The sequence below is a fragment of the Manacus candei genome, unplaced genomic scaffold (genome assembly GCF_025592945.1).
Source record: "Manacus candei isolate 608988 ecotype Guabito, Panama unplaced genomic scaffold, ASM2559294v1 h1tg000095l, whole genome shotgun sequence".
In the NCBI taxonomy this organism is placed as follows: Eukaryota; Metazoa; Chordata; class Aves; order Passeriformes; family Pipridae; genus Manacus; species Manacus candei.
Window position 1 is genome coordinate 3,947,193 of NW_026138143.1, and position 23,172 is coordinate 3,970,364.

The 23,172-nt window shown below is 39.5% G+C and overlaps 1 protein-coding gene across 1 annotated transcript in view; it reads left to right on the forward strand.

The window, feature by feature from the left end:
• ELMO1 (engulfment and cell motility 1) overlaps positions 1-23,172 on the forward strand; it is a 316,630-nt gene that overhangs the window by 57,237 nt on the left and 236,221 nt on the right. The window contains exons 4-5 of the mRNA XM_051768541.1: positions 9,836-9,876; positions 10,754-10,826. Of these exons, the coding sequence (XP_051624501.1) occupies positions 9,836-9,876; positions 10,754-10,826 (114 nt within the window). The remainder of the gene's footprint in view (positions 1-9,835; positions 9,877-10,753; positions 10,827-23,172) is intronic.

A 23,172-nucleotide genomic window follows, 5' to 3' on the forward strand; every position in this document is an offset into this window, starting at 1 on the left:
AGGCTGCCCAGGTAATTAAACTGCTGGACTGATTTGAGCTCTGATTGGCCAATGGTGATATGGGGATGATGGAAGACTTCCTGAGGTGCAGGCTGATAGAGAACTTCTGTCTTCTTTAAGCTGACTTCCAGCCCAAAGAGCTCAGCAGCGTCTGCAAAGCAGGATGTTAAACGCTGCAGAGCTGCTTCTGTGTGAGTGACAAGGGCGGCGTCATCAGCATAAAGCAGCTCCCGGACAAGATGGTTTAAGGTCTTGGTGCGGGCCTTCAGTCGCCTTAGGTTGAAAAGGCTTCCATCAGTACGGTATCGAATGTAGATACCGTCCTGATCATCGAGATCTGCCATGGCCCTTTGGAGTATCATGCTGAAAAAGATTGTGAATAGGGTTGGAGCGAGAACGCAGCCTTGTTTCACACTATTCTTTATTAGAAAGGGCTCAGAAAGTGCATTGCCATATCTGACTTGGCCATGCTGATCCTCATGAAGTAAGATCATCATTTTAAGGGACTTGGAACATTGTACTTCACTGCATATTAAAAGAACACCAATAAGGCTTTGTTTCTTTTAAGGAGAACTTTCAGACCTAAATCTGGACCCTTGGGCATTGTTAATTGATTTAGAACAGTGTTTCTCAAACTGTGAGGAGAATCTAGTTCAAAAAGGATTGTGAAATTCTTAATTAGAGAAAAGAAAGTGGCACATCGCTTCTGCCATGTGTGTAGAGTAAGAATAGCTGGTTTCTGCAAGTGCTGTCACTAGTAATAGGAGTGCACTGATACAAACCTAGCATCACAAGTCCAAACATATACAATATTAGTGAGCACCAGCATCATTCAAGTGGTGAAGAAGAAAGGGATACTGATGTCTCGCTGTACCGTAAAGTGTTGCTCCCTGTGCTTCATTATGGCTCCAGACTCTGACTCCCACAAAATCAAAGGGTTTAGTGCTGAGAGGATGAAGGAAGTGAGGGTCTCTTGTCTCTTTCCCACAAACTTGCAAATTTTTATGAACTCTTACCCAGAAAGTGTAACGGTGCAGCAGTAGCTGTAGCTAGTAATGCTTTTTGGTATGAATATTATAAAGATTTCCAATGTTATTGCACATCCTGAGTTTAAAGTAGTTAAGGGAAATGTCAGTGCCTTTAACAGCTTACAAGATCTCAACTATTTGAAGAGAGAGGACTATGAAGTAGCTTGTGGGGAGAGAAAAAAAAATTAAAAAAAAAATCTCACACTGACTTACAAAAGTGTTCCTTGCTTGGATTTGCCAGCAGCAGCTCCTTTCTGTCAGATTGAAGAAGAGAGTTAGTGCTTGAGTTCGGCCGCTGCACTGTATCTCAGCCATTCTGAAGGAGGATATTGGTTGCTGCTGATGGAGGGTCATGGGTTCGAGCCCCATGTTGGGCGCCAGATAGAACTTTTGAGGCAAAGGCCTTCAACTGAAAACTACCCGAGATGTTCTGACTCAGGGGTGAATCCCCTGGGGAAGGGACCTTCATGGGGGTCTTACACTCCATGGTATGACATGGTGAAGCGAGTTTTGTCCCTGCTACGCAGCCCACGGAAGAGAAAACCCTCGCTTGAAGTTGAAGGGCCGAGGGGCTTGGAGACCTCCCCGCCTCGTGTGTACTGGCAGAGATCCAGCTACAGCTGCTGCATGAAAGAAGAGAGCCTGCTGCCCTAGAGACACTGCTACTCTGAAAGTAGAAAGGATCTCTTCCTTCTTCCCTCCCGGACTTTTGTTTGGAAGGGAGAAGAGATCCATTGTAAATACTGCTTTATCATAATAGAGATAGTTAAGATTGTCTATGATGTATTGTAATATTTATTTGTACAGTGTTTGTAATATAATCCCTTGCCCCCATTCTGAGTCTTGTGTGGTGTCTGGAAAACCCATCTCACACTGGGTTGAGATGAGGGAGGGTGGCTTGGACTAGGGAATTGGATTTTGGAGCTCTCAAACCATGATACTTACTCAAAGATAGATGAGCCAAAAGGTGGTTACCTATTCAAAAAGAATTGAAAAACACTCAGGTAGCTTAAGCCAATTTACTAAAGGTAAGGCTTACATAAAATCAATTTTTAGGTGCTAAACAGATGCTAACAATCATCAAATGAGTTTTATTTCTCCTTGTACCTGTCATATTTTAGCTTGACAAAATCAAAGATGAAACTGTTCAAGCAGATGCTAACTGGCGTATAAACATAGTGAAAATATTTGATAGTTTTCTAGTACTTGCAATTTTGTTACCATCAGGGATTATTAATAGAATTGGTAAGGAAATTGTACTCACTATCTTAATGTGGGGTTTTTTTTTCATTTTCTTTGTTGGACTAATGAAAGGTCTCAATTTTTTATTTTTATTTATTTTTTTAGAAGCTGTTCAACAGCAGGAATAACCTTGGAAACAATAATCCAGATATTTTAGTGCATTGGATATAATTCATTGCACTAACACACTTGTATAGTGCTTTGTTAACATCATATACCAATTATTGTTAAAAGCAATAGATTTTGGAAAATATAATTTCTTTTCTTATAGAACTGTGGCATTGAAGTATTCATCGTTAGACCTCCAGTTCTTTGATGTGGTGGCAGCCAGCCATCCTGGGTAAAAGGGGCTATGTTATTGTCACATTTAACATTTTATTAGTCTGTCTTGTCCAAAGCCATTTTCCCACTGATTGGTTGGAGTCTTTCAAGACTGTGAACTCGTGTCCTGTGGTGTGTGGCTGGAACCTCATCACTGAAAAATACATAAAAATTCTGTCTTACTACTTCTATTTAATACAGATACCGCAGCACAGCTTAATAGGTGGAAGAGGAAATAGCTGTGGAGAAGGGTTAGAAATTGTAAAAGGGAGGGGTGAATAATTAGAAATGTTTAGTGAATTGCAGTCTGATGGATACAATTTATGCTTTCTACTTGGTGCTATTTTCTAGGTTAAGAAATTTAAATGCAGTAGACAGTAAAATATATATATATATATATATATTGTTGTTAAATAGATGTGCAAGTAGAGCCAGGTTATACTTAAAGTCCTGTAGAAATAGTGTCCCAGTGTTCCTGATCTCCAACATAAAGGAAGTTCAGGAAGTAATATTTTAGGAAAGAGATAAAACACTTTGTTAATTCTGTCCTTGATTTTTGTGGGCTTGTGGGGTTTTTTTGGTTGTTTGGTTTTGGGTTTGGTTTGGTTTGTCTCTTTTTTTTCTTCCTGTCTCTGATTTTGCTAGCTCTATAGTGCTAGCCAGAACCTCCCCATTGGAGCCTGAATTTTATTGCCTCCAACTGATGGCATTTTCAAGATGAAGGCTAAATATGACTTTAAGATTGTTGCATCCATAAATTTTTTTAAGAATCAGCAGGTGTCTCATCTCTTAAGTTAATTCTGCTATATCTAAAGGAAATGTGTAATGACCAGATTCCTGGAGTTATGCACCAATGAATTAATTCACATTCTGACCAGCTGGAGTATCCAGGTGCACTTTAGGATTCACTTGTAGTCTCCTTATAGAAATCCAAGATTGTAGTACAAGAGAAACTAATACTAAAAATCCCATTATATAAATTTTTTGTGGCTTCATTTAGAAATTTCTACCCTGATAGGACAGCAGTGTGTCAATAATGAACTGTAGGTTTGGGATTTCTTCATTCAGTCTTCAAAGGTGTGCTCTCTTAGTAGGTTGTGTGAAGAACCACATCTTAAAGCCCTGGTTTGTATTTTAAACTGTATTTTAGCTGTATTTCAATATGTGGTGCAAGTATATTGCATGCAAACATGCTGTAACCCACAGCTGAAGATCCATAGGTGCTTTGTAACTTTTCGGTACTCTTGACTGGGAGTTTTTGGTGTCCCTATTTATATTTGAGGAAACAGGAAATGTTATGGCTTGTTAGGACACTAGATGAGGAGTAAGAACTATCTGTAAAATTCTGTTTGGGGTTTTTTTTTGTTTGTTTGGGTGTTTTGTTTATTTGAGATTTTTTGTTAATAATGTTATATTTTACTACTTCCTCATTGTACGGTCACTGTAACATCCTAAACATATGATCTGTGAGTCAATCCTTAGGTCTGGGGAAATGCCGACTTAGGAGTGAGGATCTCTTTGGAGGTGAGAAGAGAGTAACTGAGGAAGCTGCAGCTGAGAGTGAAGTGGGAGAGGATGTGAATACCTGGGCTTCCCTGAGTCTTGTGCTCTCTGCAGAACCCCAACTGCTATATTTATACCAAAATGTTGCTACTGACGTGTTAAAGCTCTCACTTTAAGAGCTGTGAACTAAGCTGACAAAAGCTCTCTCCCATCAGCAGCTGCACTTGTTGAGGATTTTGCCTGTTGACTCTGGGGTGTGAATGTTTCCTGCCCTGAGTTGTGATGCTGCACTGACAAAACTGCGTGTTGTTGACCAGACCTTGGCTGGGTTTTATGGTATCTGTTACTACAGCATTGAGGTGTCCGCATTCTCAGGTATTCACTCTCTCTGGCGCTCCCCTGAGTTAGGGAAATCCTCTCCTTTGTCTTTTACAGATGCCTGATGATTGATTAACAAGTCTGGTCTAACCAAAACTCCATTGTAGTCAATGGAGAGAGGTGATTCCTAAAGTTTAGAGCAGGATGAGGAGGCTGGAATCCAAAGCACTCCAGTACTTCCACCTTACAGAAGACCATGCCTCTTACACCATGAGAAACCAGTGAAGTAGTGAGTGAAGGATCCAGGTGTCCTGGCATCTGTTGTTTGCCAATGGACAGTCCTACTTCTAATTCTGTGGGCTCTTGTCCATGACAGTAACAGACGAAGCCTCCACTGATTGTGAAAAGAGGTGTTTTTCTGGTTTTTTTGTAACCATTAAAAAGACTTTTGCACTGAAGAATTTGTTAGTAGAATGATAGCATTAATTATAAGACAAAATGGTATGTTTACTGGTTTGAAATTCTGGTTTTTGACAGAGGCACAGATACCTTTTTTTTTTCCTTAATGCTGAGTGTTTCCCACTAACAGATGTGCTGCATCTGCGCTTTTTTTTTCTTTTTCTTTTTTTGGTGATAGGCTTGAAGATAGCAAGGGCTAAGTGTTTTCTTGTTACTTCTGTGGTTAAAAAGTGTCAGATGGGTAGAGTGATGTCCCAGTCATGATCCAAAAAACCCAGAAACTACAACCCAACAAACAAACTTTAAGGAAAGAAAAAGCAATGAATCTCTCTTAGCCATGTGGAAAGGAAAGGTATTCAGACTTGGCCTAAAATAAACCTATATACAATTTTCTGGTATAGCACAATCAGAGTATATCAGAAGTGCATATACAATACAGGTTTCTGCCCACATTTAGGCTTCTGTCCTGTTTGCAGTTTGCCATTGCACATACACACACACTTGCTATTTGATCTAGAAGTGCTTTAAATCCAAGTTGGTATACTGGTGGCTTGAACTGGACCTAGGGCTTGGTCGGCACTAGCATACTGGATATTCTTTGCTTTCCTTTGCTCGTCCCATGACTTCTCCAGAACAAAACAGTGGCCTGGACTCACCTAGCCTACACTCTGGCACGCCTGTGCTTTGTACTTCCTGGTGACTGGTTCCCTATGGGTCCTCCATAGGTATAGGCATGAAAGGATGAAACTGGTGAGGAAATTGAAGTGGGAAATCTCAGTCTCTGTTCTGCAAGTTACTTTAGAAGTGCTACCAAATATTGCAAAAGTAACAAGAGCGGGTACTCGAGAAGACAGAGTTAGGGATCTGTGTGCATCTTATAACACAAAACTTGTAGACATGATGTGAGACACAGGTGAGCACAGAAGGAGTGACTAGGTATTACTGCATGGTAAATGTCATTAGGGGTACAGCTAGCCAGCATCTCGGACACCTGTGCTAACCAGTCAATGCACATAAACCTTTACCAGGTGCGTAAATTCACATTAGCTCCAGTGCTGCCTATGCTCTGTATCATTGTCAGGATTCTCCCCTTTTATGCAGATCAGTAAGTTGCAAGGCCATAATGCCCCGTTGTCATTTCCCACTTGATTTCAGCTATCAATTTAATACCTACCCTAGGAAAATAATTTTGTACTAACCAATGTGTTCAGTGCAGATACTGTGATAAGTCAGCTGAAGAGGTCATCTCCTGTAGGGAGCACAAGGTTTACTTTGATCTGTGTTATTTTGTGCATTAAAGCTACAGTCTGGTCTTCTTAGAGCTTTAAATGAGCATCTCAGCATGTGTAAAAGCACACTTCATTCACACTAGTCTAGGACAGGACATGGAGACAAAAAGTAAAACAAAACCAAAATATGCTAGCACAAAAAATTTCTGTGAAGGAAAATCTTTGAAATATTTTTGGACTGATTGTAAGGAATTCTTTAAAGTACATTGACTAATAAGGTACATTTGACTTTTTGGAACTGTAAATGCAGCAGAGATATGTAATTTTCCTTATATGTAATTTTATTAAGATTAAGGTAACAAAGCTTTCAAATGTGTTCTCTTTAACATCAGGCAAATATTTAGAGCCGGGGGGGGGGAAAAAATGTCTTTGAACGGCCTGCCAAGTGGATGTACTCTGCAGAGAATGGAGATAGACTTTTACCTCATTTTTCGTGGTTCAAAAAGAAAAAAAGGAAATATAACAGCTCACTTTTCTTTGTCTTCTAGTACTGCTACATTCCTATACGTGCAGTAAACAGTCGGGTCCATTCACTGCTACCCAAACATAGTTATGTGTCTTGCAGCTTTCACTAGCAGGACTGCGAAAGGGACTCTGGAGGTGGCTGTGAGCTGGCTGGGAAGGGGCCGCGGGAGCTGGTCGCTCATCCACCTGTCACTCCCAGAGCAAAGAAGGGTTTTATTGGCAAGGAGGCCTGGCTGTGCGCAGGCAGGGTGGCAGGACTGCTGCTGCTGTCAGCTCGGAGTGCTGCCGGCCCAGAGTCTTCCCACAGCCTGTGCTTGCCAACCAGGCTCTTCCTGGGTGATGGCAGAGGGAATCATAGCAGCCACTGCCTGCTTTCAGTGTCATCCCACTTGCAGCTGTGGACAGCGTGCTACTGACAATTTATCTGCCTGGTAGAGAAAAGGAAAGAGTTCTGTCTGGAGACTTACGTGTAGAGGGAGCGCAGCCCAAGGGATTATTAGGAGCAGCAGCTTATTAGCATTGCAGTGATACTTATTTTACACTTATTAATTTGTAAAGTGTTATCAGATCATTAATTGCAAATTCTGTATCCCAGAAGAGTTCTACCTTTTTTATCCTGTTGATTTTTCTCATCAGGAATTATGCTTAGTCACATCAGTGCCATAGCAGTAGTGTCATAGGAGGGCAAAGCTGTACCATAAGAAGCTGGCTTTAATATTGTTAATAGTTTTTATTAGTGAGGATCTATTTGTTGCTTTTTTAACTGTTCCTTACAGGTTCTAATTGACTTGTTGTGGGGTTTTTATGTTTGGGGTTTTTTTCCCAAGTTTTTAGTCTCAAATACCATATAATAATGCAAATGTGGTATAGAATAGGAAAAGGGGAAAGGAGGTGAATAGGATTGACAAAGGACATAAAAGTTGATGGTGTAGAGAATTTAGAAGTACCAAAATAATGATTTGGAAAGTAATTTATCCAATCTTCCCAGTATTTATATTATTGCTAAGTTTGGTAATTACAGTGTCTTTTTGTCATAGTTTGCAATGGGAAACTATAGGTCCTGTGGGAAATAATGGGGAGGAGAGGCAATTACTCTTTTTGTCCTCCACTGTATTGAATCTGCTAGATGATTTATGTTTACTTTATAAAAGGAATTAATAACTAGATAAAATTTTGTCAAAATATGGAAATATCAAAACAGGACCCACAGTAGCATCTGGAGGAGAAGGGCATGCAGCCTACAGAGCTGTGTGCTCTGCCTGGCAATAGTTTACCTACAGGCTGGCAAACGTGCTGGATGGCAAACTGGAGTTAACCAGCTCCAGATAAACATATGCTCCTCCCTCTATCCCTCCCAAAAAATGGGGTTTTCTTTTATTGGGGAACGACAGAGGGAAGAGAGTGTTTGGGAGCAGGGATTGCTTTCACAGGATTGTAGAAGCTGAAAAAACCCTTGTGAAGGAGGACAACAGGTCAAAGCAGCTGCACATAAATGATACAGTAATCCAGACTGAGGAACTGATCAGTCCAAAAAACTGTGGGGGGCAAAACCCACACTTTCTGTCTCACGTGAACTGCCTGATCTGCTTCACAGTGTGGATGGAGCTGCACAAAGAACTGAGTCAGCACAACAGACAGAAGCTGCTGTGGAGAAGGGACCTGTTAGCTGCTGCAGAATGGAGCAGTTTCACACTTCTGCCTTTTCTCCCATGTGCTGGTATTTACTAGTCATTTAGGTACATAGCAAGGCAGATCAGGAAATCAGTCCTGGTGAAAACTGATTTTTTTTTCCCTTTTACTCGCCAGTTTTTAGTTTGAATAGCTTCCCTGGTATGGATCATCTTGGGTGTTCATGTGAAAATAGTAATAGCGGTGAAAGGGGAAGGATGGAAACCAAGGGCTGAGTCACTATGGCAAGCAGAAACAAAATCCTTTCAGCAGGTGCTTTCATTCAAGTTTGATTAAAATGGTCTTGTGTTATGTTTTTGCCTGTTTATATACTGGCTTAGTTGACTGGACTATAAAATAACAAATCTTTCCCTGATCCTGACCTGACCAGGGAGTCTTGTCTCTAGTTTTCTGTCTATGCAGTGATGCAATACAGAAAACAAATTGAAGGGAAAAATAATTCTTCCTCCACATAATGCATCCATATGCCGAGTTAATTTTTAGACTAATAATTTCCTATAAAAATTAAAGGGAAACAGCTTGTTTTGACTACAGTATTGGCTTATGGTTGGGTTTATGATTTTTTTTTGTATTTTGTTTGGTTTATTTGCTTTTTAAGAATTCAGTGAACTGTCATTATTGGAAGTTACTAGAGAGTGGTATCCTATGCTGTTTAGGTGATTTGGGAAATTTTTGTGAAGCAGCAGATCTGTGTGACGTGTGTTCATCCAGTCTTGGAAAAAAAAAGGCTCAGAAGTCACACAGCTGGTGAAGTTCAGTGTGTTTCTTTTTGCAACTTCATCTATGTTTGGGATATAAAAGTGTGTTTTCTTTTAGCCAGAAATCTTCTAAAAACACTTGTGTGTGCACCCTGTGTTTATAACAAAGTTCAAAGCATTGCAACATCACCAGGCTAGACTTTTTTTTTTTTTTTCTATTTTGGGACCCAAAGCAAGAGAGCTCTTTTCAGTCAGTCCAAATGCTCGTGTCCACAGATGTAGAGAATAAAGCAGAACTGATACATCTGGGATCTTAACACCTTCCAGCTGGTGTTTTATCAGAGAGGAACCTGCATGTGTGTACTTAAGAGAGAGGATTACTGTCATCATATCACCATATCTGAAAGGGGCAAAAGAAGGTTTAAAAATGTTGAATGTCTTCTTGCTTCAGATGTCATTCCTGGAAAATGCCTGTGTTGATGTCTAAATCTTCTGTTTCTGTTGGATAATGAGATGCAGTGTACACAAAAGACCCTTTGATTTGTCAGTTGAGAAGCTGAGTTTATGTCATATGGGCAAAGGTTGACAAAAAGAACTGATAATGTCATCATGCATATGTGTAGAATTGCTGTCTTTATAGTTTACCAGACCAAAGCAGCAGAAACTTTTGGGATCCTACCAAACTTTATGTTGAACAAAAAATGAAATACTACTAACTTGTTTTGTTTCTTGCAGTTACTGGCTTTGAAATCATATTTTAAGAGCTCAGAGATATTCTAGTTTGGTAATTTTGTTTTTTCTTTCTTTTTTTTTCTTTAACCAGAAAAAGCCACTATCCTCAATAATAAAAGAAGTCTGTGATGGGTAAGTTCTGCCATATAGTACTTACTGTACTGTACTTTTGGAAGTATCAGGAGATAATTTTTTTCAAAGAAAATCTAGATATCCTGAATGACTAGTCATTAGTTTCTTAAATCTTGTTGTTCTATCTTCCAATTCAAATTTGCAGTGTGTTTTGGATCAATTGCTTGCAAGATGAGGTTCCTAACAAAGCAGCTCCATCATGTGGGTGACTCTCATTTAGACTTTGTTTCTTTCCTGCACAGAATGCATTGTACCCACTCACTTTGTGCTTGTGGTTTCCTGCAGTTCGTGGGTTAAGGGACTAAAGCCTCTGGGCTTTGATTTTTGAGCACTTAGTCTAGTGGGTGCTGTAAGCTGGTCCAGTTGATGTGACAGTTCATATGAAACTGAAATGTTAATTGCAAGTTCTGCAATATAGACTAATAATTGGTAAGGCAAATACCTTGCTTTAATTTTAGTATGTTAATAAAAAAAGCTGTTTTAAGCAAGTGCTACCACACAAGAGAAACTAGTTTATATTCATCAAATTGCTGCTGAGTTAAAAAGGTGATATTTTACATGTAATGTAATGTATCAAGTTAAAAATGTATGTGTTGGGTATTGTATAAGGTAGCATAAAATCCTGGTACTGCAAATTATTCTTTTTTGGTCCATTTTAGTGATTTAGTAATCAACAACAATCAATAGGATGTATTTGTACTAAAGTTTTCCCTTTGTAAGCATGCTTTTATCTTCATGGAACTCATCATTGAAAGCTATGGAAAAATATGAGAAATACATGGGAATGACAAGTTTGGTCATAATAAAATTATGTGAAGGGTACTTTTTGAATTATTAAGATTTCATTTTGTGATTAATTTATTTTCATATTTCCAAGGTGGTCTCTTGCAAATCATGATCAGTTTGCACTGCAGCATGCTGATAGTTCTAATTTCTACATCACAGAGAAGGTGGGTAAATCATTCAATGCAATTCTTGCATAATCTATAAAAATGTTTGCCACAATAATTTATTTTAAATTAAAATATATGAAAATTTTTTTCCATAATGCAATGTCAGTGGGAGAGTCGATACTGGGAAACCTGACTTAATGATTTTTAACTGATTTCTTTTTATTTTGGAGAAGCAAAAAGAATTTGAATGTGTGTTTGAGACTTGAGCACTAACCCCTTCGACTTTGCTATTTGTGTGTGTTTAGTATTCTGCTAACAAGTGGTGTACAGGAAATTGAAATATTTAAAACATGAAGGGCTCTTTGAAGTTTGAGGAGACCTTCATTGCATCTCACTTTCTTTTTTGGCTGATCAGGTAGAAATTAGTTTCAGTGACTGTATAATATTTGCTATTCCTTCCTGCCTGCTGTCTTGTCCTTTCCCAGTTCTGTATGTTCTGTTGGCTTATTTTTTTGGTCCCCAGGTAGCGTGGCAATAGATGATTCATCAAGTGATACAATGATTTTAGCACAGTGTAATGAAATAGCTGTAGCTGTAATAAAAATGGAATGTCCAATCCAAATATGTGGGGACACGCTCATCTGAATGGGACCAAGCAGAACATTCATTCCTAGCATTACTGATAAAATTGCTGAAATTAATAAAAAAGATTGTTTGTAAGAGTGTACATGTAGTACCTCAGAGGTACAGTTTCTAAGCAATGGGAGAAGAGCATTATTTAAAACCTTCTGCATGGAAATTCCATAACCTCAGTGCATTTTGAACTAAATAGGCATGAGCTCAACTGCATAGATATAGGTGCCTCTTGCTTACCTTGTTATCAGTTTAGTTTGGCTAGCCTTTAAGCAGAGGGATCTCTTGATTTTGTTTTGCATTTTACAGTTCTTTAGGATTTGCTAATATAACTGAGACGTGAACTAAGTTTTGTCCTGCTGTAATTCTTACCCGCACCCAAGAAATAAAAGAAACTTAGGCATAGTTAAGCACTTGGAAAGACGAAATTTAGCAAGATAGCAAGAGCAGTTGCTCATAAGATAGTGCTGTGCTTTTTTTTTTTTTTTTTTTGTAACAGACCAGACAACCTTCTCAATGTGTGACTTTTGTTTTGCTTGCTTGTGTGGTGGTCTGTTGGGTTTTTTTCTTCTCCTTTCTTTTCAAGTTTCAGTTGACAGATACTTCAAAGGCCACTACAAGGAAACCTGTCAAAGTAATTACTGATTGCTGTGTTTTACCTCCACCCAAATTAAATACTGAGACTGTTTTGCTAATTGCCCTCAATGGTGACAGTTTTCCCATAAGGCAGACACAATTGAACTTTCCTGTCCGTGTTTAAACCTTGATTATACAGTGAGTATTTCCAAGAAGCCAGGACTGAGTGAATACTCTAGCTCCTTGGAGGCATTTGTCCTGATGCAATTCGGGGAATATTCCAGTCTTTACTTCCACTTTTGGTGGATAGGATCCTGAAGCTTTGGAGAAGAGAAATGTTTTCTGTTCCACATAAGGCAGTCCAGTGGCTTTTGGCTGCCTTTAACTTGCATTAAGGGTGGAAAATTATAGTCTTCTAGGACATTTTGGATTGTACTGCAGAGAGAACTTTGAGTTTGTTTATTCCCTACTGAAAATATGCAGAATGTCTGACTCTGAGTCACATAAATAAGAGAGAAGAGCTCTAAATGCCACCAGAATTACTCAGATGTCTGTGACTTTCATTAGATATTGTTCACTGTTTATCGCTGCTTGTTGGATACTTATAAAGAGAGGCTTATATAGGCCATCACCCCTTTGACATACTTTCCCTCATTTGTGTTCAATAGGATGTTGTTGCTTCCTGAATTAAAACATGAAAATCACCAGGCATGAGGACAAACACATGCACTTCAATGAAGTTACAACACTTAATAGTTAAAGACCACATTGCTTTAATCTGCCTCTTACTAAATGACACGAGCAGAACTTTTTTTGTTAGTGACAGCTTCCAATGAGTAAATATTTTTCACTGCTTTCAAAGGTGAATTGTATGTCTGTATGTATGCAGATAGCATTACCTTTAGTTCATGTCTCTCTGCAGAGACTGCCTTCCAGGTAGAGATGCCTCTTTAAAACATCCCCATGCTTAAAGTTACCAGAAAGAAATGCAATTAAGGAATTCTTGTACAAAGTAACAAGAAACTTTGAAGTGAAAATGTTACAAATGTTACATGGCTTAGGATTGTAGTTTTGGTTTTGGGTGGCAAACAGCACATCTGTGTTTTGGTTGTCAAATGCAGAACTCTATCTATTGTAGCTGACCCATATTTCCCACTTATATCGTACATAAATAAAAACAACACCCAAGCAATTCTGTGTTTTTTGTTTTTGTTTTTCTGTATTGGTTGGAAAAAATGCCTCTATAGGAGTAGCAGTAACTCCTTCAGGCAGCATAAGGGCAGTCTTTTAACAAATTTTGAGTTAGCCAGGGTTTCTACTAGAGATCGGGCTTATCACAGCAGATCCAGCTTGGTCTGCTGCCTCTGGGGTTCTATTTTGGCTATATCTGTGCCCCTGAAAATGCAGTGAAAATTATTAATTATATATTTTAACCCTTTTTTTTGTAAAAATGAGAGAAGTAAAGTAAAAGGTTATGTGAAGAAGCAAACTAAGCAGGCATAGGGCCTAAACTCAAGTCTGTCTGGTGTTTTGATCACAAAGTAATTGATTTTTAGTTATGTTAATAGATGTGTGGTTTTCTAATGACCTTGCTTATTGTGGAGGGGCATTTCTTTGGTAGGTCAAACATCTAAAAGCCTGACTTTTAAATCAGGATGTGCTAGATACTATAAAATAGGTATTTAAAAGGTCACCTTTGCTTCAGACTATCAAGGTAGTACCTGAATTAGATGCTTGTGTACATCAGGCATAATAACTCAGGAACACTGTAGCCTGGGCAAGCTCAGATTTAGAAAAAAAAAAAAACTATATGAAGAGTAGAAAATGCCTGTATAATTTTATGTGCTGTGTATGTTCCTGGACTGAAAACCACAGCTTGGATGACTTTGCTGTGTTCCTCTGCTGGCAGTCCTAGGAATCCAGAGACAGACATTCAGGTGGCTCATGCAGCACATTAGTGGGTATGTCTGGTCCCTTATCACTGCTCATCTTTGGTCTTGCAGGCCATGACCTCCTCTAGATCCATTTGTGGATCCAGTGTGTGGTTGTGGAAGAATGGTGTACAAGCTGGTTTCAGTGCTGGAGGCACCTGAGCAACTATCAGGAATAAAGGGCTGAGGGGCTTTGTGGGCCAGTGCTGAACTATAGTCAGAACACAGTGCTGAAAGTGGTGACATTTTTTCATATTATCTTTTAAGTGCAAAGACATTCATCTGTCTATTACTACAGTCCATTTTTATTGTCACAATTTTTTTACATCTGATGCCTCTGAGGACTCCCTGTGGGTTTTTTTTCTTCTTTCCTATCTCCCATATTTCCCTTTCAATCTTATTGCTTAAAGCGGAGGAAAGCAGACACAATTCATTAATTTTGGGAGGCTTTTAATTCTGTTTTGCAAGAAGAACTGCCCCTAGCTTCCTTTTGTTGTCTTTACTTGTCTTTGCACTGTGTTTGCAAATGGGACATCCTTTTACCCCATATTCCCAAAGAGAACCTGGGTGAAGTTTCTGGTGCTTGTCCTTTCTCAAAGGTGCTTTTGCTTGTGACCTATTTTTTGCTGAACACAACCTGTAATTATATATTCATGTGAAATTCCAGCATGCCATTATAGGCTCCCTGTGTGGGAGTGTATGCAAATGACAGGGCAAGAAGTGAGCCACTTGTAGGGTTGGGGCTTTTTGATTTTTGTTCTTTTACATTTTCGTATTCATCTGTTTCACTGATTGATTGAGTTTCATTGAGTTGAAAGTTTCTGGTTCACTGAAGGACCAGTTGCTTCAGCTGAGAATAAGAAGTTGCAGGAAGACTAGAAACTGAAGAAATGTCTTAAGTGAGCTGTTCATTTGCCAATTTGCATTACTCTTCATAATGCATTTGTTAATCATGCTATATAAATGATAGATTTGACCTGGATCAAACTATGCCGAGCTTTCCCTTTTCTCCGCCACAGATAAGACATGATATTTCCTTCATATTCACAGATTTCTTACTATTTTGGGGCACCTGCACAGCCCTGCAGAAAGTCCCTACAGTAAGGGCAACACAAGGAGTCAGGGTGGCTGTGCTCCTCCCTGCTTGGCAAATGCTGGGTAACACTGCCCTGTGAACTCCAGCAAAAAGTGATGGACACCAGTTTATTTTTCCAGTGAGCAGAAGTATAACTTGAGTATCCAGATACTAAATCACTCTCAATCCTTCTTCATTGAGGCTGATTTCAAGAACAGTGGGTAGTGGTCACCCTTCTCTTAGCAAATTAGTTCTAGTCTTTACGACTCATTTTGTAGGACTTCTGGTTTATAGTAAATTTTCCAAAGAAAATAATTGTGTCCTGTCAACCTGTTACACTTCCTGGACCCAGCACGAACAGCCTAATTCTTTTTCTTGCCTCCTTTTTAAAAGGGTTTGACAATCTTCTATTTAGTTCCTCAGTTGCACATCAAGGCCGATGAGATGGATCGAGAGTTTTCTAAAAAAACTGTATAGATATTTATTTTCTTTAATTAATTTTGTCATTTTGCCTCTCAAGCAGTCACTAGAGAGGAAAGGCTCTGAAAAGGTTTGTCTTTCTGTTACAGCCCTTGAAGGTAAGTATGGCACACCACAGGCACAGTACAACCGTTTGGGTTCACCTGATAGTAAACAGTTGTCTGTAAGGTTTGGCCGACACAGAAATGCTCTTTAAATATTCTTTATACTTAAAGAACAACCTATTTGGATGGGTAGTTTTCCAAAGGGCAGTGAACAAACATCACAGGCTACTGCTGAAAGAGGATGGTTCTGATTTCTTCTCCCCTTCCCCAGAAGATCCTGCCACTTCATCTATGCTAGCTACAACATTTTTTGACCATTTTGAAGGTGGTGGCAAGAGGGGGAATCATTTTGTGCCACTTGAATTCATTAAATTTGCTTAATAGAAAGGCTACCTGATCTGATGTAAGGACAAGGCAAGGCTCTTGAATCATGTCCAGGCTTTAGAGAAGAAAGAAGTTAAAGGAAGGGTAGGAAGAGGAATGAAACTTCGCTCTTTTTAACAGCTGTGAGCTGTCTCTCAGTTGTTTCTGGAACTCATTTAAGCTGACGTAGAACAAACTTTTTGTCAAATTCCAACTGTAGTCAAAAATGGAAAAGGGATGTTTTTACCTACAGTCCCTCTTGGGTGAGAGGAAGGACACAGGAAAGGGCGTTAGGAGTGGGATGTATATATTAGAGAAGCACAAGCACCTGCAGGCTTCCCCTGAAGTTTCAGTATAGTTCCAAATGTGGTGCTTGCAAAAAGAGCTGGCCCACTTTCCTGCTTATATTATAGTGCTTACTCCTGTCTTTTTCCATACACACTGAGCAAACCCCAAAACGATACAGTTTTCATCTGGTTTAGCTCCCTTGTTGACTGATCAACCAGTTATACAACTACCTATGCCACATAAAGCAGTAGTAGGAGTGAGAAAGGGGATGAAAAGCAAGACTCTATGGTAGCAGACTGTGTTTTAATTTGGCAAAAGTGACTCTGAACCACAGTCTTAGCTTGGGTCTTCAGCTATTTCTTTTAGTAGCAGCATCTGCTTAAGGAGCAGCTGTGCAGCTCCTGTGCTGACCCCTCAGTAGTGCTGTGGGTGAATGTGGATGAACTGCACTGGAGAGCTGACTTCGATTTGAAAATCCTTACTTACCTTTGTTTGTTAGGGTTGTTTTTTTTTGTGTCCATACTAGCGCCCTGTTCTGAATTCCCCACATGATCTCACCAATAATAGGATGATCCCAGCTAAGTCTGTCATTTCCTGATGTTTATTTTGCAGGGTGCAGCTCTTATTAACAAACTTATCAGAGGATGATGGGTCTGCTTGTTATCTGCCCACCTCTTCCGTGTTACTGGTACAACTGTCTGTGTGTGGTTGCTTGAATTGGGGAACTGATCCAGGTTAAAAATAACTTGTCTGTAACTTCTTTTAATGTGTCAGAAGGATGTCTGCCCACGGTGTAATACCACTGCTGCTTTGGCAGAGCAAGGGGTACCTGGTAAAGTTGTCCTTGTAGATCATTCCACCTGCAGATGAGCAAATCATGCAAAGTACGGTCTTTTTCTTAGTATGTGGTTTAAGTAGCAGTCAAGTTGGTACTACTGTGAGTTGCTGGAGAAAAAGGTAGTTGAGCTTTCTTTTTCCTCACCATTACTTCATTCTCTTTGCTTCACTAACATCCTAGTGACTACTGCTGGAAGGCAAGTTGATTCAAGTCATGGATCTGACAAAAGAAAACTCTGGAATATTTCTTTTACTCCTCATTTTTGTGAATGAAGGGGAGAAGCAGAGGTAACTTTTTAAAGGTTAGGTGGTTAACTGTGCTACTGCATGTTGGAAGATCCGATGTGAAGGAAATGTTGGGAGCCCACACACTAGAAGGGTATGTGCAGAATTTTGCCTCTTCTGGCTGCAGAGTTGCAGTGGCTAATGTATACCCTGAAATTGCATCACTGCTGTATCTTGGTTTATTTACTAGTTTCTGTGATCCTTGAATAGGGGTAGATAAACAACATGCAGAAAACATCCTCTTTTTAGAAACTTCAGCCAAACTATTTAATTTTGATAAAATTTTATCAACAAATTATAACATGAAAAACTAGAAGACATTGTCCCCGTGTCTAACAGCTTCCCAGAAAAGGAATTTTGTCACAAGATTAATTGCATCAGTATTTCTTCTAAAAGAGTACAGTTCTGTCATACCAAGTAGCACAATGTTGATAATTACCTATGCCACTTAACTTTCATCTTATTAAACATTTTGGTGACAATAAATGAACTTAAGAAGTTCCCTATCAAATCACCAAAATCTTATATCTAACCTCATAGTTGGCCTCCAGCTGTAACAGTAGCAAATGCTGTTCAGGGTAGTGATGGCTTTCACTCCCTTTATGCTTCCTCAGTATTCCCATTTGTTATATTACATGTGTTGGAGGCTACACTTAGTCCATTTAATATCCCATATAAAGGCCATGCAACTCTTTCGTTTCTTCTTGAACCTGTTGATATGGCCTGCTTTCACAACCTTTTGTGACAGCAAGCTAAAGTAGCTCACTGCCTGCTGAATGAAGAGGTGTATTCTTTATCTGCTTTAAACTGATCCTTTACTGCTTTCATCAAGTACCCCTAAGTTCTCATACTGCAGGGTTTCATAACAACAGTTCTGCATTCAGCTTGTTCACTACATTCCTTCCTGTGTCCTTTGTCCCTTCAAACTGTGGAGACCCTGCCTTGTGATGCAACTGCTGAAGCCCATTGTACACTTGCCTTTGTCTGCATTTTCCTTCACATTACTGTGTCCTTCTTAAGACAGGAAGATCAAAACTGCATACAGTGCCCTGCACATGGGTACATGAAGTTCTCGTGTTGTGGCGAAGTGACACCCTCTGTCTTGTGCACAGTACCACTTCTGATGACCCCCAGTGTTTCCCGGATGCTGTAGCACATTGAGTCAGTGCTTTAAGGGAGATCTGCCAACAGGAACTTCACTTCTCTTTCCTAAGCTATTGACTTAGAAATGAACTCTATAACTCTATTATGTGTCATTTTGTCCTTATTTACAACTCGCCCAAACTTGTCCTCTTGAAAATGTCATTAACATAAAGTGTATTTCACAGCTCTAATTTTTAGTTATTGTGTTCATTTGGAGGAAGGTGTAATAAAATAGCAGTAGTATGGAAATAGGAATGAATCTATTACTTAGTGATATAAACACCTGAAGAATGGCTGTTATGCTGTTATACTTTAGGCTGATTAGAGAAGTCTGAGGGAAGCTTTTTGGTCAAGGCTAAAGAATAGCACTGAGTGAGCTATGCCCATAGGAACCAATGCTTTTAGGTCTTCCTCAAATATATTAAGAAAACATTTCATTCCAACCAGTTACAGTGAACTGCATCTTGAGGTATTTTGCTGGGTATAACAGATTATTAAAATGATAAGACAAATACATGGCAAAACAAATTTCAGTTTTCCCTGATAAATTTTCCAAAGTGTCTCTCGAGCAAAGCTCTGAATCAATAACTTGACTATTTCAGTAAGATTTTTTTAAAGCTAATTCGCATAGCTTTATCCCTCTGCTTGATTTCGTGGACTCTGTTAATGCCTGAGTCTGACTTTCTAGATTCAAGTCTCCTGCATGTGTTAAAGCAGAGCTTTGAGAAGGAACAGAATCTGGTGGCAGATAGTAATAGAAACATAGAATCATTTAGGTTGGAAAAGACCTCTATGATCATCAAGTCCAACCATCAACCTAACGCTACCAAGTCCAACACTAAACTGTACCACCAAGTGTCACATCTACACCTCTTTTAAATGCCTGCAGGGATAGTGACTCAACCACTGTGCAGCCTGTTCCAATGCTTGGCAACCCTTTCTGTGAAGAAATTTTTCCTCATTGGCCTTCCTCCTGATTCTTACCCATAAAAACACTCAACCCTATTGTCACCATCACTAAGCTCTAGACAGTCAAAACACTCCCTAACATAGAGGGCTATCCCACCGCCTCTCCTTCCTTGCCTATCCCTTCTGAAGTGTTTACTGTTCAAGTACTTTCATGTTGCTCCAGCTGGTGGAATTAGAAGGCAGAGGGTCCTAAGATGTGAACACAAAATGAAATGTCCAAGTGCTTTTAGAAGACTCCATAAAAGAGTTTGGCGTAAGAAACACTTGAAGAAAAGTACAAAGATCAGTGTTTACAAAACCATTGTGCTGTCTACTCTCTTATATGGTTCCAAATCATGGGCCATCTACCGCCACCACCTGCGACTCCTAGAACGCTTCTATCAACGCTGTCTCTGCACAATCCTAAACATCCACTGGTCAGATTATGTGACTAATATGTCTGTTCTAGAATAAGCAGCAGTCACAAACATTGAGGCCATGTTACTGAGAACACAGCTGCAATGGGCAGGGCATGTCTCAAGGATGAAGGACCACCCTCCCTAAGATCTTGCTTTATGGTGAACTTGCCACCGGCTACCGCATGAGAGGAGCCCCGAAGAAAAGATACAAGGACTCCCTGAAACAACATCTCAGCTTTGGCCATATTGATCACCATAACTGTTCTACTCTGGCCTCCAATCAGGAGGTCTGGAGACACACTATCTTTACTGCTGCTGCTTCTTTTGAGAACGCACGCAGGATCACTCTCGAGGAGAAAAGACAACACAGAAAGAATCGCGCCTTGCAGAATATACCACCTAAGGAGTCTTTCTGCTGTGCCTTTTGCAATTGGATATGTCTATCTCGTATTGGCCTCATTAGCCACTGGCATACTTGTAACAAATGTGGATAGAGCCTCCTAAATCTTCGTTTGTGAAGCCTAGCCATGATTTTGCTAGATATAGTATTGCAAAGGGGGCTTATTTGTACGATAATATAACTGCTGTTTTAATCCTAGATAACGTTTACAATAAACCTATTTTCTTGTTATGGATTTTTTTAGAGCCATTTTGGATAGTATCATTGGATAGTTCCTTCACAGCTCAGGATTAAGCTTTCCTAATACAACAGCATGAACAATATCTACAAACCTCCTGTACACTTGAGAAACAGACCAGGAGTATCTTGGAAAAGGGTTTGTTTGTTTTTGTCTTGTTTTTTTTTTTTCCACCATAGGTGGTGGTAAACCCTGTCCTAAATAGCAGTGTTGCTAGTAAGTATGATTGCCAAAGCTGTGCTGCTGTAATGATGTTCTGTTATCCTGGAAAAGAAATCCACAGGATATCATCCCTGAAACTAAGCGGATTAACTGTGTGTAAACGTTGCAATTGAAATTAACTGGCATGCTGACTACTGCATCACACAGTTAATGTAGGAAATCCTCTTGGCTTAACGGTATGCTTATACACTGTTTCTTGGTATGTGCTTAAGCCATTATTTAGAGTGAATAAACAAAATTGTATTTTTTTTATTGGGCAACAGCTAACCCTTTTCAAATTTTGGCTAGCTTGCGACTTGACTTTGAATACTTTCAGAGAGAAGGTGTAGGCGGTTTTCCTTAAGCCTTTGTTTAAATCAGGAGTTGAAGATGAGCTCTCTATCTGTTGAGATAGCAACAACTGAATTTACAGTAGAGGACAAGCACATGCACCTTGCTCTGAGGTAGACACAATGAAAGGTCTGTGGGCTTTGTGTGTTATGGGCTCTGACAAACTTTGTACCTTTGAGTCTGAAACCTTTGGTGTTTCAGATTTGTCTTGATGATTAAACAGAAGGACTCCAAAGAAAACATCCAGTGATGCTTTTAATACTCTACGTGTTCTTTTTCCTCTGATATTTTGTATATAACCTGCTGACATAAGGTTACTCCAGAAAATAGTACTTCTCTTGTTTATCCCTATGGGGTATCTGAACTTTGACCTGGTTATCGGCTTCCCTTTTTCCACTTGTTTTTAAATTCCTATAACTACTGAGAAATGGTGTATTTTTAACAAGATATTTTTCCTTGCTAGCTTGGTTGTAGATTCAATCTATGCAATTTATCTTCTGTAATTAGAGGTTTGTTTTTTAACCTGCATGATTTACACTGTAGAGAATATATGAGATTAAGACCAAGTTTTTATGAGTTAGTGTTTCTGTTTGTGACAAAACTACTGTAATTGAACAAACTGTGGAGCATGGTTTCAGCTGAAGAAACTATGAATTAATGTAATTCAAGCTGTGACTGACATCTTGCTGCTCCCAAAAAGGTGAGATATAATTCCTCCTCATGCTTCCCTTCTTCTCTTTTCATCCACTGCTCCTCTTCTCCCAGAGATGTGGTTCCACCATCTTTCTTGGGTTTGCGCTGTTGCTGAACCCTTGTAAAGCTTGTTTGTGTCTATTAACAGAAAACTTTCTTGTCTTTACTGCTGGAACTAATTTCTATCAGGTTAGTGAGACTGACCCACAAACAGATCTGTGCAGTACCAGAGCTCGTGCCAGGTGGAAAAGGAAGCACACTGGTGGGAGGTAGAAGTACTCAGCTGTTCAGCAAACTCCTCAGGTCTCTGGAGACTACTCTGTAGCCTTCTTACTCTACGCTCAGCACCTCTTGTTTGCAGTGGACTAAGAGTGTTTACAGTGATGTTTATTGTGGCCTAGATTAGGTGACTTAACTTGCTAAACCAAAAACTCATTTGTACGCCTGATTTGGTAGTTCATGTTAATCGCAGCAGGAAACATGAGAAACTTTTAAGCCTAAAGTTTTGCTGCTACAAAAAATAAGCTTGTGCGTGTGCTCTTATTTATGTTTAAGAACAGTCTATTTGTTTATTAGCTCCAATGTTTTCGTTAAGATGTCAGTGAACTTTAACTTCTGAATGTGATTGGTACAGTTTAAGTTGTTCAAGTGTTGTCTGATTCTCTGATTTTAATATTGTTTCATGCTGAGATTTGCTGCCTTCCAAGTAAAGCTGTGTCTATGTGTGCCCACACTTACTCTGACCTAATGCACCTGAGGTCCAATGGCTTAGTCTAAGCTGTTGGTGGAGGTAGATTTAGCCTATTCTCACTGTCTGTCCTAAAGCAATTGCTTTTATACAGTTCCACAAATCCAGGAGGTAACAGTTTAAGCCACCACAACTGTTTGTGTGAAGTGAGTTTGTTTCAACACTGACTGAGATTAAACCACACAAATGCACTATTACCACTTCACACAGATTCCTTAGACATGATGAAACACAGCTGAGTCTGGTGCTGTTTTACTACAAGAGGAGAAAATCTAGCACTTTGTTTTTGCTGTGGGAAGTCACCCTGTATTTAGCTGCTCACCCTTTGCCCCAGCCTGGCTGGCCTCCCTGAGGCTCTTCTGGCAGAAGGAGACTGCTGAGGGCTGAGATGAATTAGTTGCATATATAGGCAAAGATGCTGTAAGAAAGCTTCTGCCTTGTACCCCCTGTGTTGTCTGGCACTTCAATTATTTCAGTTAGAGTGAAGAAGTCTTTGTGGGTGGAGAGTAACTAGTACCAATCCCACAGACAACTTGGATACCGAGAAAGAGACAATGTACTGGAGTTTTATTTTGGGACTGCTTGACCTCATTTCAGGCGAGATTTATCTGTTTTTTAGCATTTTGGATTTGAGATGTGTCAGAATGGGAAGAAGAAAAAGGAAATAAATTTGGGAAAAACTGCCTGAGGAGAAATACACCTTCTTGGGTTTTTTTGGCTAAACACCAGTCTGCAAAAAGCTTACAATGT